We start from the raw sequence: 12,823 nt of genomic DNA on the forward strand, positions 1-12,823 counted from the left end.
TGTGTCAGACTTCTGGATTTAATTTAATTATCTGAAGGGTGTTCATTTTGAGGCCTGGAAGAGAACCAAGACTGTGTTAGTGTTTCTATTTATCCAGTGTGTGAGAAGTTTCGAAAGCTTTGTGTAGTAGAGTGTATGCAGGACTCATTGTGGAATATCTACCGATTCTAGTTAAAGGTACAGAAACTAACATTGTCCCACCCTCCTCACGCCTTTCGGAGTAAAGTAGCTATTGAAAAAAGAGGAAGGTAATGTTATGAAACAACAGAGATTGGGATTGTTTTGTTTCTGTGTTTCAGAAGGACAACAGCTACGAAGCCAAGCAAGCTGCTTCCAAGATTCAAAATAAGTTGATAAATAATAAAAGAGATGAGGACACTAGTGATGGAGGTTAAGGGAAATATTGCATCATTAAAAGTCGAGAAATGATTGGAAGATCCTGTGTTTATAGAGATGCTGTGACATTTTAATTGTTTCAGACTGTTGTGTTCCTTAAAGTGCTGCAGAGGAGCAACATTAAAGACTTAAATGCATAACGTTAGCCAACGTGGGTTTAATATAATCTAGATTTGCTAGCCATTCCACTACAAGAAGCAGTGTTTATTTTTTTCTTCTGGCTGAATCCAGCCCTGGCAGACTTCAGTGCTGTTTGCTTAGCTTGAAGTATGGGAATCTCATAGTAAACAAAGGTCTGCATTGTTGAAGATTTATGGATACCAAATAGTTTACCTCGGTATTTGCCTAATTGACTTGGCTAGAGTTATATATAAATGTGAAAGTGGAAACTTGTATTCTTTTGTGAAAACCCAACAAAACTATTTAAAACAAGAATGATAAGCATACATTGACATCTAACATGACCCCAAGCAATCGCTTACTTAATAATATACATCTTCATAAACTACAGGTAATCACAGAGGAAAGGATTAATTGTAAGACCTTTATCCGCAATAGAGCCTCAATCATATAAAACTCCAGAAAATCACACCGGGGACCCTATTACACATAGGGTGTATTTTCCCTGTTTGCCTCACAGCGCACCTTAAAACAGGTATGCCAGGTGCAAACAGGGAAGTACACCCTATTACATTGAAAGCCCTGCCCCCAGGCAAGCTGCAAACTCGTGCTGACTCTAGGGCAGCGGATTCAAGTGAAAAACAGAGTGGCTTTGAAGCAGCCACTCTCTGTTTCACCTGCCTTTTTAAGAGGGGGGCCACTTGTGACTACACCTGCCTGCAAGGGGATATCTTGGGGGTCCATAGGACTCCCTTCCCCCCTCTAGAGGGCTGCCATCAGGGGGTGCTCTGACAGTGCCCCACGGTTTAGGTGGCGCACTGCAAGTGTGCCTCCTGACCGCTTCTTTGGCTCTGCTCCTTTGTCTGTAATTCAGTGCGGGTGCAGAGGAAAAGGGATTCCTCCATTTGCATGGGGCCATGCCCCATACAAATGAAGGATCACCCTCTAGTTATAGCGCTTGCGCTATATGTGTGCCAGCGCTATTTGTATTACAGAAAGGGCTACACAAGCGTCTGTGCCCCTTTCTGTAATACCAAAATATCCCGGAGGCGCACATAGCGGGCGAACACGCACATTGCACCCCCGGGACACTTTCCATAATACAGCACCAGATTTTCATCCTCCCGACCTCCGATCCTGTATTATTTTTTTATTTTCCCAAAGTGTTTTCCTCTGGGGGAATGCCTACAAGCTAATGTATTAACTCAAACGGTACCAAAATTTTTGAGAAACAACCTCTTTAATTTAATGTGCAATTACTTCCATCTTTCTCAGTGACTGAACTTTCTCTGTCCATGCAATACTATACCTGGGGAGCCAAGCACCTCTTTTCCATTGCACTGTGCTTGTTTGAGGCTAGGACTAACATAATAAATTATTACCCATTTAATACATTCATTGAGGCTTTAGACATGGAGCCAAGCCGAAATATGATCAGGCTCCGTGATGTACTTGCTTTAAACATTTTACCAATCTCATGCTTTGCATTGTTTGAAACAATATTCAGTGGATTCACCATTTATTTAATCAAAATCATATATTATTTGTTGAATAGTTAAGATACCCTGCTTGTGTATGCATTTTACATTTACTATTACTTTCTTATAACACAGTGGACTCCAGCGTTATCTGTTTGAACCCATCATTCGGCCCAATGACGTGTAAAGTTTAATTTTGCCTTATGCCCATTTTTAAACATTGTGTTACTTTGTTGGTTAGGTTGCAGTTGTTGCAGAATTTGATCCAGTCAGGATGATGGGCGACACAGAATCATCTAAAGCTAGATTGGGCATTGGAGCTGAAGAGGAGTTTTTGCTTCAGAAACCCCTATTTAAATTACATACGTACAGTGAACAGCAGGTAAATTCAAAATGTGCTTTAATTAATCACACACGAATACCATGTGATACCTTTTGAGTTAACAATCATAGTGCAATAAGCTCCATATTTGGACCTTCCACCCAGAGAGCACAGAACGCCTGCAATGTCTTGATTTTATTGAGTCCTTACCTTCTTTATTGCAGTGGGACATGCATACATAGATTTTAGAGCAACAGTCTTTTAGGCTCCTACTATTCAGGCAAATGGAAATTGTACAGTTTCACAGGTGCCTTTCAGACACCATTAGTAGTGGCTCTATTTTAGTCTGTTCCATACAAATCATTAGGATAGAGCTGAACAAATAGGGTGTGTCTATATCGGTAGCAAAGAAGATGCATAATTACATGTGGCAAACATTCTTGCATGTATAGGAGTTGGCCACCACAAGATGGCTTTCAGAAATAAATGGTATGAATGGTTCTCAGTAATACAGGGTCCCAAAATACAATCAGAACAGAATAAGCACATAAATCAAGTCATCATTAGTTCATATACTGATTACAATTTAGACACAAATGTAAAATGCAGTTATAACTTAACAAAATCGAATCACTTAAGAATATAACAAATTGACAGAAAGAACAATCAAAGGCAAGACATTTCGACTTGCCCACCCTCTTTCTAGCTTTCACCACAGCAGCAAAATAATTATATAAAATAAAATAGACTTGAACAGTTAGCAGCAACTGCAGAAAAAACATAGGTGGTCTTCCCTGTTTAAAATTAAGGGACTTTAAACGAGGAATTAAAAACTGAGGGCCATATGTAGGTAAACTACATTTACCGATTCTAAAATACCGAATTTTACCGATTCGGTATTTTAGAATCGGTAAATGCAATGTAGGTAAAAATTCGGTAAGTATTACCGAATTGGTACGATTCGGGAAATTCCGAATCGGTATTTACCGATTCGGTAACTCCCATTCATTCCTATGGGCCTGGAGGCCCATAGTAATGAAGGGGAATTACCGATTCGGTAAAAGGGGGAACACATTGAAGGGTGGCAGGGTGTCACTTTGACAACTTGTTGCACCCCTCAAAAGTGCATGGGTGCACATGTGGCACACATACATGCCCTAAGGGCATGTATGTCTGCCACATGTCACTGTTTAAAATTGCCAAAAATTGTTTCTTTTAGGGTTTTTGATTTTTACTACAAACTTGTAGTTGGTGGTAAATAACGAATCCTAAAATGGGAAAAGCACTCATTTGAGTGCTCCCTACATTACGGATTCGGTAATTTACCGAATTGGTCTGTTAAGAATTTGGTAATTTACCGATTCCTTAAGTTACCGCTTCGGTAAAATACCGAATCCTACAATCATGCCACCTACATCTGAAAAGCCTAATACCGGTCGGTAACGGACGAAATTCGGTAATTTCGGCCGTTACCGACTGGTATTAGGCTACTTACATCTCTAATTTCATATAGACCACAAAAAACAACATATGAAGTTGTGATTGGGAGGTAATTGAATCACATGTTCAGGGTACCAGATCCTTCACATTATACTCATTTGAGGGGTAAGCCACTAGAAAATGGGCCAGGCCAAGCCTAAACCTCATCAAAAGGTACTATGTTGTCTCAGCACACTTAGCAAGTATGGCTCAATGTTAGGGGTGGTACATAAGGGAAGAAAATATGCCACCAATTCCTTTTTTTGCTTAAAACTCCATTCTTTTTGCCGCAAAATGAGTGAAATGTTCCAGTTTAATGGTTATTTTGTCATGGGACATGATACTCTCAGGATTAGTAAAAAGTTCAAATCTATTAATTTCCAGTAAGATGTTTCTAATATGTATAAGCCATTTACATTTTTACATCCCTGCTAGCCCCAGACAATCCAACAACAGTGACTTTGTTAATGCAGCTTTTGGTCTGGCCCAAATTAAAAGCTAAAGCACAATTGTGGCAGTACCCACTATGTCAACCAGATACTGGCAGCCCACCTCATCTTGAGCTATAAACAAGGGAACGCTGCCTGGCAATGACAGCAATTTTCTCAGCAGGTTATTCTCACTAATCTGCAAATGCATGCAGCCAGTGTGCTCCCACACGCCAGCACTTTATGATACAATAGAAATTGGTCTGACTTTATAAACCATAATAGAAGCATCAAAAGGCTTGGAGCCCAGTTTGGATGCAATACTAAAAAGTAATGCCATTGCCTATTCAAATTCATTACCTCTCACAGACTTTAACTGACCCCAAGTAGAGTTGCTATCAAAGGGCACCCCCAGAGAGGTGAAGGTGGGGTATCGCCTATGCGAAAAGGAGCTATCCAACTTCTTGGGCGATCACATATTATGGCATTGAACTTAGATTTATTTGTAGAGGGTGTACTGCCACTTGAGTCAGAAGTTCCTCCAGGTCATTAATATAAAAACTAAAAAGGAAGGGTGCCATGACACACCCTTTCCTGACACTTCCTAATCTTTAAAAAAGGGGTACACTCCTTATTCGGCCCATACCTGACTCTACCTTCAACGTCTGAGTGAAGTTGCGATAAAACATACACAAGTTTCAGATCAGCGCCCCCTTTTAGTAACATCATCCACAGCTTACTCCCAACAACATTATCAGATGCTGCACTCAAGTCCATAAATGCCATGAAAAGAATATTCACGTACTTATCAAACAGCAGGTGGAGATTCAGACATTGGTCAATCGTTTAGAGGACCTGTCTGAATCTGTACTGGACCAATCATAAAATGGATCTTTCGGTAGCCCAGGATTCCAGATGGTCTTTGCGGTAGCATCATTCAAGGATATAGGGTGATAGCAGTGAGGGTTACTTCTATCGCCTTTATTATAGATTGGGATAATTGCAACCCTTGACCATCGCAAAAGCCCATGTAAATGCCCATCAGAATTTGGGCCCAGAGAGAACGAATATCTTTAAAAAGATCTGCCGGGATCCCACATGGTCCAGAGGCCTTATTAGGCGGGCACCTTTTAATTGATGAGATGACTTCTCCCACTATTATAGGTGGAGCGGTGTCATGCAGCAGCCAGAGCAGCTGACTTCGGAGCACAGGGTTCACAGTTCGATCCCCGGCTCTGGCAGCAGCTCAGCACCATGTGACTCTGGGCAATAGCTCACTTAATTTTCACGACGGACCCAGGGCCTTGAGACCCGTAAGGGTGAGTAGCTTGCGCTTTACAAATAAGGATTTACATTTACATTTTACATAGTTAGACTGGGGGCCTTGGTAAGTTGGGCCAATTCAAAGTCGGGGTACATTCAGAAAGAGCTGGATCCTGATAGTCATATAGTTTGGCATAATAATCCACCCAAACTTGCTCAAGAATATTACCCATAATGCCCTCACTAGAAACCTGTGAAAAGAAGGGCGCATTAACAACTTTCCAAAATTGTGGCACCTTTTTGTTGGTTGAGGCACTAACCAGACGATCCCACGCCTCCTCTCTAATGGCCTTCTTTCTTCCATCATTAGTTTCTTAATAAAGAACTCTACAGTTCCTTTTCTCTATCGGATCCCTTGATGAGCTCTTTAGGGCATACAAGAGGGTGGAATGGACATGTGAACACCCTCTATCAAACCATTTAACTGGTTTGGGCAGATGGTGCCTATTAAGTGTCTCCACTTGTTCATTAACAATATTACAAATATTTTGAAAGGTGTCAATTGCTAGCCCTGGATCAGTGTCATCACTGAGACAAGAGTCAAACTGCTCCCTGCAGCTACCCACGAGGTTAGTTAAAAAAGTCTTGGGATTGTTATCACGCCATTTCCTTTGGATACCCCTATTTCTTGTATACTTGAGTGTACACTCCATCCTATGGACAGAAGTCCTTGTGAGTCCTGTAATAAGACTCAATGCCAGCATGTTATGATAACTTAGTGGACTATCAAAAATCTGAAAATCTATCACTTTGGTAGACCATGATTTGGATATTAGGATAAAATCGGTTGCCTACCCTCTACCCCTCCCTGTATATGTTGGTTAATGGGGAGCAGTATTCACAGTGAAATCAATCACCATTATAAGGTCATGAGACCTGATCAGTCCATTTAATTTATCACTGCATGGATTATGTTCAAAGTGTGTAAAATTAGAAGTAAAACTGTCCTCTAACCCACACACACGATCATCACCAATAGTACAGGGCCAAAGATTAAAATCCCCTCCCAACAATATTACAGAGACATTGTTTACTTGTAATAACAATGATTCTAAATTACAGGCAAGGGATTCAATAATTTGCACTTCACTTTTGATGAAAGTATGATGATAAAAGTTAACAACCATAATTGTGGGAAAGCCATGAAAATCCAAAGTAATATGTTGGTAAAAAGGGGATACAGCAATAGTTGTTAACACTTTACATGCAAGAGAAGGACTTACTTGTGTCAGGGGTCCACCACTATAATGACCTACAGGTAGAGGTCTTCCATAGGTAGAAAGGGGGAGAAACCATGCATATAGATATCAGTTCTAGCCCAGGTCCAGGTTTCTTGCAAACAGATACATTGATATTTATAAGTAATAGATGCCCAGTTGCTGTCAGACAGTATACTATCAATGCCTGTTAAATTTTTAAAAACTACATTCAATTCAGAAGATACAGGCCAGTGTGCATGATTCCCTCAGTGTGCTTTTTAGCAGTTGAAATAAATCTGGCATAATGAGATACCAACACATTGCAAAAACATATTGTGCACTACCAAAGCGTTGTGTCCTGGTGAGTCACTGTCTATCCCTGCGATAAATTGCTTGTACCGGAGACAAGCCACATTACAGCATCAATCCACATATGCTTTTTCCCATAATACCTACCTGTGAATATCACAGAGTTGTAATAAAGAAGTAGTGTGTTCACAGAATATGCCTGCACTGACAGACATGATGCAACAGAACTTAGCCTTACAGGCATTGATTCTCTTTGTTGTGCAGGAGACTAAATATGTACATGAAAACTTTGTTACTGAAATAAAGAATTCCTCGAAAACAAAGAGTTTTAATCATAAATTTAAGGTCTTCCAGTGTGTGAAAATTATGTAGCCCCTAGCAGTTTCCACTGTTTTAAAATAGATGTCTCATTACTCTGTCTGATTGATGTTACTTATTTAAATTTCATTTTTAATTAATTACCTTTGAATGTAGTTATTTATAACTTATAAGGTATAAGAAAGACACTTGTATAGACAATAAATACATATTTTAAAATAATTGGTCAGTTTCTCATATATAGCTCTCTGACGCCACTGCACATTTATAGAGGAAGTTGCAACTACTGACCAAAGAAGTGGGGGAAGAAAAATGAAATGTCCGAACAGCAACTTAACCGGAGGGTCACTGGGAGCACACGTCTATTTATTTTAAATATGAGATCTGTCTGCAAATAGCTTCCTGTACCTCTAAAAAGCTACTCCCATGCATTTAAGATTAAACACAACTTCTATGTTTACCCAAAAAGTGACTATTTTAAAATTAAGGTGGTGTTAAGTGACCAAGCAGATTGATAGTCTGAGAAAATAAACATGGAAAAGGGATGCTAAATAGAGAAAGGGATCTCATTAATCAACTATTTAGAGCCCTTTAAAATATATATATAATGCTAAAATACCCAAAAGCCATACTTTCTCTCACAAATAGCTGATGTTATGTGCAGTAACCCCTTAGTGCTCACGTGCTTCAGTCTGCTATAGAGAAAAAGGCTTTAAATTGAACATCTCCTATTCAAGCAACAGGACAACAAAGAGTGTCTTATTTTTGTCATGCTTATGGGATTTTAGCAGTCCAGTTGTTCATTGTCATTATTTTAGTTTCTAGACCACAACCCATTATTTCCATGGGAACATCAAGAGAGAAAAGCGTGTTTCCTTTAAGATGCTTCATCAAATCTGATGAGCATTTTTCACATGGTGAAATCATTCTCCTTGAACCCATTCATTTCTAGGTTCAAAAGGCAGAAACTCTGGTAATTGTGTCTTTTCTGGTCCAGTAGGAAGTCTATATAGCCTGAATAGGGAAATCCTAGCCCATGTTAAGATGACATAAGTTTTAACTTGCATCCATCCTTTAATAGTATTCATCCTGTCAGCCTTCACTGCTGCCAGGAAAGCTGCTTCCATTGTGAGATGACTACTGTTACATGTCTGTGAAAGTGTTCCCTTTTAGAGTGCAGTAAGGATATGCAAACGTTGGAGAGATTGGCGGAAATGTGTGCTGGGAACATTTACCTTTATTTCTGTAGCAATGTACTGTCTTTTTTTCTTCTCCCGGAAACAGATTATTTCAGATCCCAGGATTCGAATAGAGATGGCTCTCCGAGAAGCTGGACTACATAACACCGGCTATGCAAAAGAGATTTTGCCAAAAATTGCTCCGCCAAAGCTGCCAAGAAGGGACATGGAATCTACGGTTTTCAAGACATAAATGCATTTATATGTTGAAATCTATTTTTACCAGCGGGTTTCTATGTATCATTTATATTGTACTTGTTTTACATGAATTAAACGTGTGACACTTTATCTGCTTTTTAATGTAATCATTTTATTTTCTGGAGTCTCCCCAATCTGCATAGAAACATTTAGCACTCTGGGCATTAGCTCGCTTAATCCTCCCAACAGCCCCTAGCGCCTAGAGACCCTTACGGGTGATTGTTTGCGCTTTACAAATGTGGATTATTAAGTGCAAAAAGCGGCAAGCTTTATCAGTAGCAACTGACAATGACTCTTTAAAGCAGAGGCGCAATAACATTAGTAATAAGTACACTGGAGGACAAATACTGTTTTGCAGTATATCCATATATTTTGAATGACTTTCAACTGACTTAAACTTGTCTGTTAAGCACATGATGTCACAAAAATTACTTTAGAAAACTATATCTGAAGACCTTGCTATTCAGTTAACCAACCTACCTAAGGCAGGGCAAAGTACACACACACCTGCTCAGCGGAAGGATACACTCGCGGGTGATAATGCGCTTTACAAATACACATAACATATCATGCCACAAGAAACTTAGGGCCTCATTTATGAAAAGTGACGCATCGCTGCGTGAAAACAGCGATGCGTCACTTTTCACTGAGCACTCCTTGCGACATTCCTGATGCGTCATATTTAATGTATGACGCATCATGTCGCAAGGAGTTACAGATACGTCAGTATTTCTGACGTATCTGTAAGCGCAAAAGTCACGCATTGCTGGAGTGTGTCACAAAAGTGACGCAACTCCAGCAATGCGTCCTTTCACATGGGGAAAGCCCCATGTGAAAGGGCTTGCGTCAGTCTTACGCCTGCTATGAGGCAGGCGCAAGATTTTGACGCAACAGCGTCCTAAAAGTGATGCAGTGAAATCTCATAGATTTCACTGCGTCACTATTACGAGGCTTTTTGCGGGGGAAAGCCCCCTCTGCATACATTATACCTGATGCAGGTATAATGTGGCGCAGGGGTTTAAAAAGTGACGCATCTACCTAGATGCGTCATTTTTTAAATATGGCGCAACAAGGCGCATTTTTTACACCGCTGGTGCGTCACAAAAAGTGACGCACCGGCGGCGCAAAACTGACGCAAGGCCTTCATAAATAAGGCCCTGGAATTCTATCTTTTGAAAACTACGTTAGCTGCCTAAAGCTTTTCACCACTTTAGTGTTTGACTATTTACCGTGAAGCTTGTTGGTATTCAAACACCATGGTATAAGACACACAACTATGAGGATACAAGATTGTTAAAACTTTCTTCACTAAAAACTACCTGGCTTCCACAAGTACATGGTTATTTAGCAAATGTATAACGTATACTAGTATTGAAGTAGTACAGGAATTAATCCAGAGTGTATATCTTTTACCTTTTCTCATTAAAGTCTGTTTTTGTGATCACTTGCACCTTTTATTTGAGAGAGAGCTACTGGCTTACGTGTTTTTTAGTTGAATCTGGCTACAAATACTGAAAAATATTCACTCCAGCTAAACAGAAGTCCACAAAAAATATGAACCCCAGCAACATCAGAAATCCTGATGCGATACTTTGACACCCAAAATTATTGACACTGGGGGTACTGGTTACTTTGGGATTCGGATTTACCTAGGAATCCTTAGATGCCCCCTACGAATTAGGAAATACTGGGGGAATGAGTGATATCTGCTTTTTACCAAATTCAGGGCATTTTTCCCACTGAAATATTCTACCTGTTTTCACCTGGCAAATATGTGCCCGGAATCACCCAAGTTAATTACCACAGTACTCAGAATTCTAGATTCAAATAGAAAATCTTCTTTTCGCCCAGATCTAGAATTTCAGGTAACTCACAACAAGGTGCATAATGTGTTAACATTTAATGCACTGGTAACAAACCTCTCAATGGATGCAGAAAATATTCTCTTGAAATATGGGAATTGCATTGGAATGGTTGGGTTTATTGGAATAGCAGAGTTAAATGGAAGCCTGGACTCTAAGAATAGATGCTTTAGTCGTATGTCATAATGCATGTATATATGCAGGGAAACATCCTTTACAACGCAACTTTTACCACACAGTTCTTTTACATCGCAACTTTTACAATGCAAACCATTACAACGCAATGCGCTGGGGGGCGCTCTAGGATAGGGAATAGATTTAATTTACTATCCAACACCTTCCCTACTGTCCACAGGGACTGGAGTTGGAATAGTAAATTAAACTATTCACTATCCAGCACCCCTCAACACTAGGGGCCCGATGTAGGTAAATCTACATTTACCACTTCATAAATACCGAATCATACCGAATCGGTATTTATGAAGTGGTAAATTAGAGGGGGGGAGATGTAGGTATTTCAGATTCGGTAAATACCGGATCTGTAAGATTCGGTATTTACCGATTCTGTAAATACCGATTCGGTATCCCCCATTGCTTCCTATGGGCCTTGAAGCCCATAGGAATCAATGGGCATTACCGAATCGGTAATTACCGATTTGGTAATTACCGATTTGTGCAAGGGTGCAGGGGGTGTCACTTTGACACCCTCTAGCACCCCCAAAACAGGCATGTGAGCCATGTGGCACACAGACATGCCCTAAGGGCATGTCTGTCTGTCACATGGCATAGGTGTGCATGCACACATGTGCATACACACCTGGATTCGGTATTTTAACACCCAATTGGATTGGGTGTTAAAATACCGAATCTGAAGGGCCTGTGGGACAGAAAGTAGTCCCACCTACATCCCAAATTTAAAAATCGGTAAAATTACCAATTCGATATTTTTGCGATTCGGTAATTTTACCGAATCGGTAAAATACCGAATCGGACAAAAAAAGGTCCCCTACATCTCAGTAGGCCAAATACCGGTCAGAAACGGCCGAAATCGGCCGTTTCCGACCGGTATTTGATACCTACATCGGGCCCTATGTGTTGTAAAAGGCATGCGTTGTTAAAGTTGCGATGTAAAAGCATGCGTGGTAAAAGCATGCGTTGTGATGTCATACATCCATATATGCATGTATAAAAGTGCTAACCTCGCTAAGAACAGCAGAGCACTGTACATGGTCAAAGACATGCATAAAGCCAACATGCGATAGGAGAGTAGCTGGGTTGTGGACCATTATTATGTTGAGATGTAGTGTTCTTCAAATAGGTGAGTCTTTAACTGTTTCCTACATTGGAGCAACATAGAGGCATTTCTGTTGGGTACTGGAATGTTGTTGCAGATCCTGGGTGCATAGATGGAAAAAATCAGCAGTGCAATAGTGTCCTGGCTTCAGGTGTGCTGAGAATCACTGAATATGATGAACTTATCTAATGGATAAGCCGTCTGTGGGCCATGATACAGCTATTTTTTAACATCTTGCAGGCCGACAGCCACTTAAGTTCCACCAGGATGGGGGCGATATGATCATATTTCAACAGCCCCTGGATGAGAGATGTGCAGTGGCATTTACAATGATGAAAAAACTGTTCTACTTTATTTAGAAGAGAGAGCAAGTGCTAGGGACTGACTTTGTTTTTTTGGCAGTGAGTTCCTTGAGGATGAGGTTGGTGAACAGGGGAAATCCAAGTGTCATTGAAAATTGGGGTTTGAAGCAATCAAAGTTCATGTAATTGAGCCAGGTCTCTTATTATTTCAATAGACAGCTCATATACTGTGGAATTGCACAAAGAAATCACAGTCTGAATATTCTGGACTTTTCTAAGACGGCTAAGAAGATTCAGCTTCTTCAGGAACTTGTAAAAGGGAAATTTGGAGAGTGACAAAGCAGCACAAACACAGTTTTTTTTAATGAAAAATATCTACATCTTCCCACAGGAGAAGGAAACCAATAGCCTGCATGATGATATGTACTTTTCCCAGAAGAGCAATTTTTACTGGGCTGGAAAGAGAAACGCTAAACTGCAAGATAACTGACGAGGCAGGCAAAAGACCTGGAATGGGCAAATAGCCCTGGAAAAAGTGAAGATTACTCAGTGGAAAC

The 12,823-nt window shown here is 40.3% G+C and overlaps 1 protein-coding gene across 1 annotated transcript in view; it reads left to right on the top strand.

Moving 5' to 3' along the window:
• Window positions 1-8,892, top strand: part of CCDC148 (coiled-coil domain containing 148) — a 1,056,272-nt gene extending 1,047,380 nt beyond the window's left edge. The window contains exons 14-15 of the mRNA XM_086956667.1: window positions 2,236-2,376; window positions 8,657-8,892. Of these exons, the coding sequence (XP_086812793.1) occupies window positions 2,236-2,376; window positions 8,657-8,803 (288 nt within the window). The 3' untranslated portion in view covers window positions 8,804-8,892. The remainder of the gene's footprint in view (window positions 1-2,235; window positions 2,377-8,656) is intronic.
• The last annotated feature ends 3,931 nt before the right edge of the window (window positions 8,893-12,823 follow it).

The sequence above is a fragment of the Lissotriton vulgaris genome, chromosome 2_1 (assembly GCF_964263255.1).
Source record: "Lissotriton vulgaris chromosome 2_1, aLisVul1.2, whole genome shotgun sequence".
NCBI lineage: Eukaryota > Metazoa > Chordata > Amphibia > Caudata > Salamandridae > Lissotriton > Lissotriton vulgaris.